General features: G+C 42.2%; 1 protein-coding gene across 1 annotated transcript in view; it reads right to left on the minus strand.

Annotated features, from left to right (window-relative positions):
* Positions 1 to 12,655, minus strand: part of LOC145354721 (unconventional myosin-XV-like) — a 137,893-nt gene that overhangs the window by 86,866 nt on the left and 38,372 nt on the right. The window contains exons 18-22 of the mRNA XM_080206175.1: positions 9,871 to 10,010; positions 8,597 to 8,642; positions 6,888 to 7,012; positions 4,471 to 4,588; positions 91 to 266 (exon numbers count right to left, since the gene is read on the minus strand). Of these exons, the coding sequence (XP_080062301.1) occupies positions 91 to 266; positions 4,471 to 4,588; positions 6,888 to 7,012; positions 8,597 to 8,642; positions 9,871 to 10,010 (605 nt within the window). The remainder of the gene's footprint in view (positions 1 to 90; positions 267 to 4,470; positions 4,589 to 6,887; positions 7,013 to 8,596; positions 8,643 to 9,870; positions 10,011 to 12,655) is intronic.

Genomic DNA, 12,655 nt, shown 5'->3' on the forward strand with positions numbered 1-12,655 from the left:
TTTTCTCTTTCAAATTGACCTTCCAACCTTTTCCCTTAACAGACACCAGATTAATCTCTATTTTTTTTAGGCTCTGGATTTTTCTCTTACCTGGTGAGGTAACCTCTGGCGGAAGCCTGCAGCAGAATGACTGTTCTCCGGAGCATCCTGTAGCGTTTCCTTGCAAAGAATCCGCGTGCGTACCGTTGCAGGGTGAGGGAGGCAATGAGCAGGAGACCATCCCGTTTGATCTCCACAGCGTGATACAAGTTCTCTTTGAGAAAAAGCTGGGAAAAAAATGCTAGCTTGTTGTTTTCCAAATAATATTTTACTGAATTTTACCACATTCTCCAGTACAAACTTTAATTTAATATTCAATGTCCAGTATTTGGTATTTGATAAGATTTGTTGTACGTGCCTGCATGCCATTGTAATGTAAAGGTGTTTGGCAGAGCAAGGGTTAACATGGGACTGGAGACTAGCATTGCCCATGGTATGATCTATAGAGTCACATGATAATTGAGAACAATCTAAAAGGAACCAACTTGCATGGCAGCAGTACCATACACAGATCTATATACAGTTAACACAGTAAGGAGTCTCACAAGACCAGGTTAAAGTCCAACAGGTTTATTTGGAATCATGAGCTTTTGGAGCGCTGTTTCTTCATCAGGCAAAACGTCACAGAGAGAGAACCAAAGACCACAGACAGCCTGAGTGAAAAAAATGGTTGCTGCCGTAAAGGGATAACAATATGTAAAGCTGCAACTAATACAAAAATAAAACATCCATAGACAGAAAATTAGAAGAGACTGATCCATTTTGGATAAGGAAATGGCTAAACCAGACCTAACAACGGGAGTCTTGGAGAAGAGAACTTTTAGTTTACAGGAGAATTACAGGATTAACTAAGGAATCAAGAAGAAGTACAAGTTGCAAAGTTTTTATTCATGTTTGGTTCACTTGTGGGTGAAGTAATCCACACTAATATATAGATCAGTACACAACACCATTTGGTGAAATACTATCACAGGTATTTCAAACTACAAGATGTGGAGACTGTAGACCCAAGAGGAAGGTCTAGTACACCCCCAATAAAGCATTGTGGGCAACAAGGGATCCCAGAGACCTCAAGTGATGACGGAGCAGCACTCCGAAAGCTCGTGATGCCGAATAAACCTGTTGCATTTAACCTGGTGTGTCAGACTTCTTACTGTGCCCATCCCAGTACAACGCTGGCATCTCCACATCATAACAAGAAAAGCAACAGCTGAAGGAACAGCTGACTGTCCTTTATGATCAAATGCAAAATGAATAGGTACCTATTCAGCAACATGAAGATATGAAGAGCGTCTTAAACTGCAGAATGGAAGCACACCAGAAGACACTCAAAAGCTTCACTGAATTACAGGAAAACTTAAGATGGAGCAAATGAACTTCACAAAAATAAAAGGAAAGCCTGTTGAAGGATCTTCCATGTTACAAGGATCCCCCAGGACAAAGTTTGTTCCTCTGGGAAATTATGAAGAGAAGCAAAATGAATTTAACATCACTCTGAGCAAACTGAAGAAGAAATTGGCAGCGAAGACTCAGCTATGTTCTGTCTTCCAGAAGAAAACTGAAAACTACAAGAAAAAGACTGAAGAACTGAATGATTATGAGGGGGCATTTTAGGAAAAGCCATGGATAATAAAGCCATGAGTAGCACAGAACTGAAACAAGTTAAATCTTTACTGGAGACAGACTTAGCCAACAGTGAAACCAAAATGAAGGCCAACAACAGAGTTCTCATTGCAGACAGAGAAAGAAAAGAAAAAATTAAGATCAGAAGATAGAAATCAAACACTGAAGGAAGAGGAACTAGAAGAAGAGAAAACATTGCATGTCTCAAACATTTGACAACCATTGAACTGTTGAAAAATGAAAGCTTACAAAACAAGTGGAAATGAAGGTTCCATTTGCAAAATATATCCATCTAGCAAAACCATGGCAGGCATCACATAAACACAAAATTTGAGTTCATTAGGAATGATCCTAGGAAGAATAGGGACAAGTCATAGTATCTTAAAAAAATGAGGTGTTGGTAAAGAAGGAATGCAAAAAGCAAATCAAACGGATGTAGCTAAGTACCAGAAACACAGAATACAACGACCATTCTTCCAAACGTGACAGATATGATGTGGAAAAGCAGTCAAGCCTCAAGATGATCTGAATTGATAAAGTCAAAGATTTGAGACGGGGCGAAGGAAAAGCAAATGAAGATTGTGCTGTAGTTATACTCTGATGGAAAGGAGGAAAATTTTATTTTGAGAAGATAGGAGGTGCTGTGTGCGCTGGCATGGTGTATGTGCTCAGTAGAGCATGGGTTAACTGGAAAACAGCACCACCCACAGTATGCTGTATGGAGTCACATGGTAATAGACTCAGAAAACAATCTAGAAGGAACCAGTCTGCCTGGCAGCAGCATCATACATGGCAATAACTGTGATCTGCACTATTTAGAGACTACCAATAAAATGGTCATTTTTAAACATACATGTCTCAAGATCCATCAATGAAACAGTAAATGTACTTAAACACAATGAGATTTATTTAGAATGATGTCAGTTTTGCGCAGTGAGTGGTTAGGACTTGGGAATACACTGGCTGAGAGTATGCTGAAGGTAGATTCAACTGAGACTTCCAAAAGAGAATTAGATCATTATCTAAATAGAAAATGTTTACAGGACTATGGGAAAAGGGAAGGCGAGTGGGGCCAGGTGAGATGCTCTTGCAGAGACATGGACACAATGTGCCGAATGGCTATCATCTGTGCTATAACCACCCTATGATTCTAAATTTAAGTAAAGCTATAGGGCGTTATCATTCCCATAAAATCATCTCAGCAAACACTCCTCCACCCCACCCTCTGCCATCTCCCCCCCAAACACACACACCTCCCCGTCCCCGGTTGTCCTTGGGCAAATCTCTGTACCTCAGAAAACAGCCCCCCCCCACCCCTTTCCCAGTTGTTCTGGGACAAATCTATACCTCACCAAGAATCAGCACCTGTGGAACTATGAACCAGCAAGTCTAAATTCACCTGAAACTGGCTCTGAGAAAGAGTTATTCCCCATGGAATCTTATTCCAGCAAAGACTCACTGCATGTAAAACTGTACCCATACAAGATTCAGAATGCCTGGAGTAACATTTCGCCAGGAATGGGTTACCATACAAGTATACCTCAAGACTCCTCAGAAGTATAACTTAGTGAAGAGACCATGACTGAGTAGTTGTACCCCAGAGAGAGTCATTGTGTGTGAAACTGCGCCCCAGTAAATCAGATGTGTGGAACTTGTACCCCAGTGAATCTGTGTGTGTGTGGAACTCTACCCCAGTGAGAGTCAGTGAGTGTGAGACCTATATCTCAGTGAGAGTTAGTGTGTGTGGAACTGTACCCCAATGAATCAGTGTGTGGGAACCTGTATCCTAGTGAGAGTCAGTTTGTGTGAAACTGTACCACAGTGAGAGTTAGTGTGTGTGTGGAACACGTACTCCAGTGAGAGTTAGTGTATGTGGAACTGTACCCCAGTGAGAGTCAGTGTGTGTGGAACTGTACCACAGTGAGAGTTAGTGTGCGTGAAACTCTATCCCAGTGAATCAGTGTGTGTGGAACTTGTACTCCAGTGAGAGTCAGTGTGTGTGAAATTGTATCCCAGTGGATTAGTGTTTGTGGAAACTGTATGACAGTGAGAATCAGTATGTGTGGATCTGTACCCCAGTAAATCAGTTTGTATAGAATTATACCTCAGTGAGATCAGTGTGTGTGGAACTGTGCCACAGTGAGAGTTAGTGTGTGTGGAACTGAATCCCAGTGAGAGTCAGTGTGTGTGGAACCCGTACTCCAGTGACAGTTAGTGTGTGTGGAACTGTACTCCAGTGAGAGTCAGTGTGAATGGAACTGTCCCTAGTGAGATTCAGTGTGTGTGGAACTGTACTACAGTGAGAGTCAGTGTGTGTGGAACTGTACCACAGTGAGAGTCAGTGTGTATGGAACTGTACCACAGTGAGAGTTAGTGTGAATAGAACTGCACCCGGTGAGATTCAGTGTATGTGGAACTGTACCGCAATGAGAGTTAGTGTGTGTGGAACTGTAATCCTGTGAGAGTCATTGTGCACCAAGTTGTATACCAGTGAGAGTTAGTGTGTGTAGAACTGTACCCCAGTGAAAATTAGTGTGCGTGAAACTGTACCCCAGTGAGAGTTAGTGTGTGTGTGCAATCATAGCTCAGTGAGAATCAATGTCTGTGGAAGGATACTCAGAAATTATAAGTACCTTGAACAGAGGAAAAAAAAGGTACAAAAATATTAGATGAGAGAGAAAAATTCCATAATGTTCGATCAGGTTTAGACAATTGATGCATAAGGAAATCCTGTCAGCAAGGGACAGTAACAAAAGATAATGTCGAGGTGGATTTGAGATTGAAATGTGAATTCATATGTGATCAGACCTTGGTAAGTCCAATGCTGTACATTCCTCTACTAACAGGAACAATCTGTTTCAAGATGGTTACGCAGTTTTCGCCATCTGCCTTTATCTGATTTGTCAGTCCCAGTAAGATTTTATACCTGTAAGAAAAGTTGGTATAATTAATCTTATCTGGGTAACAACACAGTTTACTTATTTGTAACAAGTGATTCTTTTCCAAACTAAGATCTCTCCAAACAAAGAGGGTTGTAAAATGTAGAACTTGAAGTCCTTTGGTTGTTCCATTGATTTAGTATTCACGCATCTCCCTTTCTGAAAAGTTGCAAGAGTTCTCAGTTCATTTTATCCACTGTCTGTCTAATTCATATTATTTTCTAAATAGACACCGTAACTGTTGGGGGAGAGGGCCTATATAACTGCGGAAGGCACAGGGGAAGTTGAAGGAGGAAATCTAGTTCAGACGAATCGAGGAGATTTTGCAAGAGGGAGACTGTAGTTACTCCAGCTGCCCTCAGCCAACTCCACATTTTGGGAATTTTTCATTTTGCATCTTGATGGAAATTCTGGCTAATTATTCCTCTCTTTAGCTCAGAAGCAGTGAGGTCAATCACTCCCCCTTTAACCCTCACCCTGGCTGATGGGTGCAGTTGCGACAGTTATGGTGCCAGCAGTTGTAAACCTCTTATTGGCTCACCAATATCCTACAAAGAAGGGGGCCGAATACCACAGCAGTTGGACCTCCACTTGACCACTGTCGCATACTGCGTGGTTCACTCTTAATGCCTCCCAAAGTGATTTAGGAATCAGTTGTGTTACCATTGACCCACCACCTTCCCAAGGTGACTAAAGATAAATAATAAATGCTGGACTCAGCAGCATCACCCACATCCTGAGGTCAAACAAGAGAAAATGGCATTGCAAAATCTAAGAGGCAATGAGCATATATCAAAAATTTGGGTGCATACTACCCTAGGTTACCCGCTTTTAATTGAAATGTGTTTAAAATCATGTGCAGGATCCATCCAAATTTCAAACGGACACAGCGGCAAGGCATGGACTGGCAATTCGAAGTTCCCTTTGATGAGTGATTTCTATATTTAGCTTCATCCCAATTCACAAACTCATATTCTACTATATCAACATAAGGCCTGTTGCCACAGGTCAGTTTTTGGTTAGAGTTCCCTCTGGAGTCTGTACCTTCTGTTTGATGGTTCATTGTGTTAGATTCAAAACACAAAAGGGCAGGATCTTCTGTCCTCTGCCACCACCACCAGCAACCTCCCCCCTCCATCCCCTCCTCCCCACCCCCCCACCCCACCCCCTGACCAGCAGAGTTGGCCCATCATTGGCCAGCAGAGGTCAAGTCGCTGTCAATGGATTTCCAAGCTGTTTACACGCTCCATCACTGGGGAATCCTTGGTGGGAACAGTGGAAAAATTTCAGCCATAATCCCACTCCAAATTACAGCAATTACTTTCTTGGCTGCAACGTTCTTGGGATATTCTGAGGTTGAGTAAGGCAACATCAATGTATAAATTCAATTTTTTAAAAAATTTAACTCATTATTTTCCATCATTTCAAAGCAGCTGAACTCTTCACCTCCCTTAATTTAACTTCCACAGACTTTACGATCCAAATTGATTAGCATCTAAACACAACTTGTTTGACCATGTTTGCTCCTGGTTTATGCGACTGTGCACTTTGGCTTTTGACCCTTCATTTGGGTTGCAATTAAAATTTGTAACAGGCATATTGTGAAGGTATAAAACTGGAAAAACAATAAACTCAATTAACTTAGAATTATCAGGATAAAATGTCTTTGATGTCATCATTCTGAACTGGAATCAAATTCGGGGCCCAGAGTGTGGAGCACAGTTAACCCCGGGTTATTGAAATCCCAGTTCTGTTTCTCGAGATTTGGCCATCTGATTATAAAAGTCTAATAGACATCATGGCTAAGGTTTCACGGCTCCGCCACAGCCCAGAATCAGAGAAAGAAATCCAGAAGCAGGCCATTCAACCCATCAAGTCTGCACTGAGTCCCCGAAAGAGCACCTAACCTAGGCCTTATCCCCATAATCCCATGTATTTACCCCACAAATACCCCTAACTCGGGACACTAAGAGGCAAATTAGCATACCCAATCGACCTACCCTGCACTTCTTTGGGACTAGAGCACCTGGAGGAAATCCACGCAGCCACAGGGAGAATGTGCAAACTCCACACAGTCAGCCAAGGTTGGAGTTGAACCTGGGTCCCAGGCACTGTGAAACAGCAATGCTAACCACTGTGCCACCCTTCCCCTGGTACCACTGACATTGCCGTTTACTTCAGTGGGACCATGATAATCCCACCAGGTGGGAGGAGCCGTAAAATCCTGGCCCATGATTTAAAATGAGCATCAAACAGCAGTGAAGCACAGACAAATTCCACACTGACCTCTTGATGAAATTATCAAATGTAATGCGGACAGGATAGCCCTCCTTCCGGATACGGATAGTCTCCAAAATCCCGGAATACCGTAACTGAGAGCTGACAACATCGACCTCAAAGAGTTCAGATTCCTGTGGAAAGGGAGAAGTTTTTACCCCAGTTTGTCATCGGATGGATCTGCGGAGAGAAACAGAATTAACATTTCCAGTATGTATGAATCTTCCTCAGAGTCGTCTGGACTGGAAACGTTAATTTTGTTTGTCCCCACAGATGACGCCAGAGCTGTTAAGTTTTTTCAGCCTTTTCTGATCATTTTTCAGATTTCCAAAACTGCAGTATTTTGCTTTTATTATTGTCATCTGATGGATTGTCCTTCCTTCTCCTTTAAGCTCTGTTGTAAATGCTCATCTCCCTCTCAGTCCTTTCCTCCTGTCTGGTGGACTCCTTGCTGGAAACAATTCCATGGCACTCTCTAGTAACTTGCCCAATTCTTCATGTGTGAGTGACAACATGCTATTCAATGGTCTAGAGGAATCACATCAGATTCCAATGCTGTTCTCACCAAAATCCATATGCATCCAGCTCTCAGTGAAGTCACTGCATCTTTCAAACCCAATGAGGCTGAGACCAGTACAGACCTGGAACATTCCACAAGACTCAGTTATTCACCGTCTTCACTACCTGAGGCCCTTCTCGCCACTCTCTGTCCTAATAAAGCCACAGTGGTCAATCTTCTCTAATTATTCCTCTCTTGTTCTTCCTGGACCACAAACATTCCCTTCCACGTTCTCTTCACTTCACTGCAACTGTGTTGTATTGAAATTATAGTGACTGCATTTTTCTTCTTATGTCCAGTCTTTCCCAAGGTCTCACACTGCATAATACCTTACATCCCTTGGCTCTCTTTTTCTTTCAAGCTGCAGACTTTAAAAGACTCAACTTTATACCACTGAATTACTGCTTCCTTTATTGACCTCACCTTAGAAAAACAGGAAAGTAAATGCAGTGATTATCCCTTTAAAGGGCAACACAGCAGAATAGGGTCACTTGGTTTGAGGGACCAATTGGATCTGAGAGGAGTAACCACCCAGGGGTTCGCCTTAGGCAGAAGTCAGACAGAGACACGTAGGGAATAGGGCAGCCCGGCGGTGGGGGGGTTGCATCCTCTGTCCAGTTTTTTCTAATTAATGAATACCTTTCGTATTTCAGACGAAGTCTGTGAACGTGCATCATTACAGTAAAGAGGCAAAGGGTGCGACCAATCTGACTGGGCAAAGCATGAATCCCATCAATTAACTGCTTCCTCAAACAGTTATCTTTTTCTGCCTGAGGTTTAGCCACAATGTGCCTCCTGTACCTGTGCCTAGATGACTGTCTCTGTACCTGTGCTGTAGCCTGCATCCTCTGCTCTGACAGCTTGTTCCAGTTTCCATATTACATCTCAAGTTCAATTTATTAACTCCCTTAAGAATCTAAATGCTTCCACTATTTCCAATGTATCCATTTTGCTGGAATGTAGCCTTTGGCCCCACCATTTAACCTTCTCCAGAAAAGAGAGACAGTTATAACCCAGTGGGAGGTGTTGATCTTCATTTAATACCCTTGCCCACTTTTCATTCGTTTTATCAGCCATGATCTTATTGAATGGCGGGGCAGGCTCAAAGGGCTAGATGGCCTACTCCTGCTCCTATTTCTTATGTTCTTATGTTCTTTACCTTTTTGTTGTTTGGCTTGATGCAGCGGACGAAAAAAGGATTGCAGCTGAAAAAAAAACAGAAGGTGGATTGATTATCAGGTTATCAGATTAATCTTGTGCTTTGGGAAAAGACTTCAAAAGGTGTTGTACCTTTTCAGATTGAAAAAAAATCTTCAAATGCTTCACAGTAACAGATTACTTTAAAGTGCAATGGATGGTACTATGTGGTTAAACATGGCTGAAATTTTGTACACATTTGATCCCAATAACAATTGCTTCATCTGTATTTAGACATTGGTTGACGTGAGGCTGTTAGTCAGGACTCTGAGAGAATCTGATGGTCTGCTTCAAATCACAGCCAGGGATCTGGAGTGTTCGCCATTGCAGCCAAAACTGTCAGATAGGAGATCATAGAACTCTACAGTACAGAAGGAGACTGTTCAGCCCATCATTTCTGTACTGATTCTTAAATACAGCATCTTATTCAGACTGACCTCCCCTCCCATCCTATTACATAACTCCATTTTAACCCCAAGCATTTACCCAATTGACCCTCCTAACCTAGATGTCTTGGAACAATCAGGGTCAATTCAGCATGGCCAATCCTCCTAGCCTGCACATCATTGGAATGTGGGAGGAAACCAGAGCATCCAGAGGAAACCCACGCAGACACGAGGAAAATGTGCAAGCTCCACACAGATATTCACCCAAGGATGGAATTGAACCCCGGTCACTGCTGGGTTAAGTTAGAATTAGGGCTAGAGTGTTAGAGTTAAAGTGAGGAGCTGAGCTCGGAACAAAGTATTATGGTTGAGGTTATTTATTAGTGTTGCAACTGGGCTTACATTAATGCTGCAATGAAATTATGTGAAAATTCCCTAGTTGCCACACTCCGGTGCCTGTTCAGGTACACTGAGGGAGAATTTAGCATGGCCAATGCACCTCACCAGCACGGTTTTCAGACTGCGGGAAGAAACACACGTAGACACGGGGAGAAGGTGCTGCAGACTCAGCACAACAGTGACCCAAGTCGGGAATCAAACACAGGTCCCTGACACTGTGAGGCAATTGTGCTAACCACTGTGCCATCGTGCTGCCCATGAGATTAGCAATAGAGTTAGGGGTTAAATTTGAGGATTGGGTTTAGAGAATTAATGGGTTTGGAGGTTAGGGTTCTGGTGCAGGACTGAGCTGAATGGGGGGATAATACAGTCAGGATTAGGGTTAAGAGAACAGGAGAGTATGATGCTGAGTGAGGAGAGGGAGAATGCTGCCTCCATGTTCTGAACTTACCTCTCCATCTTCTCTGCCAGTTCCATCAGAGACTGTTGGAATTTGGCCGCCACAGTGGGAGCCTGGTATCTGCGGCTGACGGTATTGTTCCTTGCTGACATGATTTTCACGGTTTGTCCAGAGAAGAGAGCATTGAGAATCTAAGAAACAAAAATCCACTCCATCAGTTACTAATGCCAGTCATTAATTTGTGACTATATTCTGGACTCTGGCTGGCCTCGGCTCACCTTCCAGAGTTCTAATTATATATAGCTTGATTAACTTGGTGGTTCCTGTGGTTTAACTAATGTTGGTGCTTATGGATAGTGTGAGGCTTAGAGTTAGAGTTAGGCAAGCTAGTGTTAAGAAGGTGGAAATGGGGGGGAGGGTGAGAATGCTACCTTGAGGAATTGTGAACACTGATGAATAATTTGAGAGTAAAATACCATGGATGGTAGTGTATCTTATGCATGATGTATCCCTAATCAATAGTTGTGGGTGGATCAAGATAACGCCTATGCCTTGGTTGGCGTTTGTTAATTACTTGTAATCAAATCTGAAACTATATCTGCTTACTTGTGACTGTATTCTGGACTCTGGCTAGCCACTGCTGATCTCCCAGAGTTCTAGTTATATAGCTTGATTGGAGAGGGTGAGGAAGAAAGGGAATGTCTGTAATAAGGGGCGGAAGGTTATAAATATTAATTGACAGAAGAGCTGGTGGAGCAGAGCCAAAGGGAATGATGGGGCAAGTAAAGAAACAAAAGATGGATCTAGAGAAGCTGTTCAACAGAGAATAATAACCGGCTGACACCCATAAGAAAAGCGAGCAAAGGTTGACACACAGAAGGAAAAGGAAACAGAGATTACAATTTGAAATTGTTAAAGTAAAGTTAAAGGTTATTTATTAATCACAAGTAAGGCTTACATTAATACTGCAATGAAGTTACTGTGAAATTCCTCTAGTGCCACACTCTGATGCCTATTCGGGTCAATGCACCTAACCAGTACATCTTTCAGAATGTGGGGGGATAACAGAACACCCAGAGGAAACCCACACAGGCACGTAGAGAACATGCAAACTCCATACAGACTGTGACCCAAACTAGGAACTGAACCTGGGTCCCTGGCACTGTGAGACAGCAGTGCTAATGACTGTGCCACTGTGCCACACTGTTGAACTTGGTGTTGAATCTATTAGGTGGTAATGTGCCTCATCGAAAGATGTATGCATATGAAATGTTGTTTGATTTTTTCACAGGTTGGCAGCAAAGTCAACCTCTATTCACACAGGTTTGCCATCCTACCATCCCCTTGCTCATACAGGGCTGCCAGTAATCACCCCTCACCTCCTTGCAATCCTTACATATCGAGTGCTCAGGCTCTGGACCAGGATCCTACATTACATTAGGAAGCCTGACTAGTTCTCAAACATTTCTCTATTTGGATATGAGGATAGAATGTTGTACTCCAGGAATAATTCTGCTCACAAATTATGGATCTTTTATAGTAAAACAAACTTTATTTAATAACATGGCATAACTGTAATTCTAACAAATGGAACAGCTTAAGTATTGCTTCTTCAACAATATTTAAACATGAAAAAAACTCTCATTTCTAACTTATCACAGCTTCAGTTCCAAATAAGCAATATTCTTCTTACAAACTTAAAAAAACATTTTAAGTACAATTAACATAAATATACTTGCTATAAGGGGAGTAAACAGCCTTGAAGCTTTCAGAGAAGTTTTGTAGAGAAAGCAGCTCTTTAAACTAACCTCAGCCAGAACTAAAAGTTATTTCTCTCTGTTACATACCTAGCTCCTCCCATTAATCATATTATCACATGACCTTGTCAATCAACCTAATTATGACACTGATGTGATAATGACATCAGATCATTTGGTGGAGTAGTAGCAAGATTTTGAAGGGAGTAGAACCTCTTATCTCATGTGTAGGTCCAAATATGTAAATACTTGCTGTAAGCAAGTAGTTCTGGTTAAAAAGACAATGGACTCAAACATTATACTTTTGGGAGACTAGACAATCCCTAAACTCTGTCTAAACCCCTACCATGGAACAAAGCATGGCACCAATGAGTGGAAGACCCAGCAAAGACTGAAAAATGTACAGACTGGCAAGGAAAGAGAACCTCGAAGGAAGGATACAAGAAAAAATTCCAAGGCTCACCAAGACGTCAGAACATTATGGGAGGCAAGCTGTGACACAGAACGAAAGATCAGACAGCATTGAGCACAGGGCCAAAACAGCAAGCGGCAACAGAGAGGCAGGATCAAATGCAGAAACAATTCCAGGGCTCAGCAGAATCAGGGAATCTACCCTCTCACTCCCAGAACATTTCCAAATGCGAGAAGCCTATAACAGGCCTATAAATGGGACAACTCTTCACAATTATACTAAAAAACCCAGAAAGACTGGACACTACTCTATTTAATGCTGTAGGAATCATTGCTGATGACCTCATAAGAGGCAGGGGTAGAAGGAACTGAACAAGAAGATGTAGACTTCAGTGAGATGTTTGAAACATTTACGTCCTTAATTGCTCAGCACATATCAAGGAATGTTCAGGAAATAAAAGCAAGGCCAGAAATGGGATGAAGAATGTCTTCAAATCTGAGAACATTGTCTGGAAGGATGGCCGGACTATATTGCTAGTAGTACAATATGATGCCAATATTTTGAACAGATGGCATCTCACTGTCACTGATGACTTACTCGTCTTCAGAGAGAGATTAGTCACGCTGAGAGCCCTCCAAGTTGATATTCTTCAGAGACTTCACCAAGG

The sequence above is a fragment of the Carcharhinus amblyrhynchos genome, chromosome 18, assembly GCF_965287045.1.
Source record: "Carcharhinus amblyrhynchos chromosome 18, sCarAmb.v2.hapA, whole genome shotgun sequence".
Classification (NCBI taxonomy): Eukaryota; Metazoa; Chordata; class Chondrichthyes; order Carcharhiniformes; family Carcharhinidae; genus Carcharhinus; species Carcharhinus amblyrhynchos.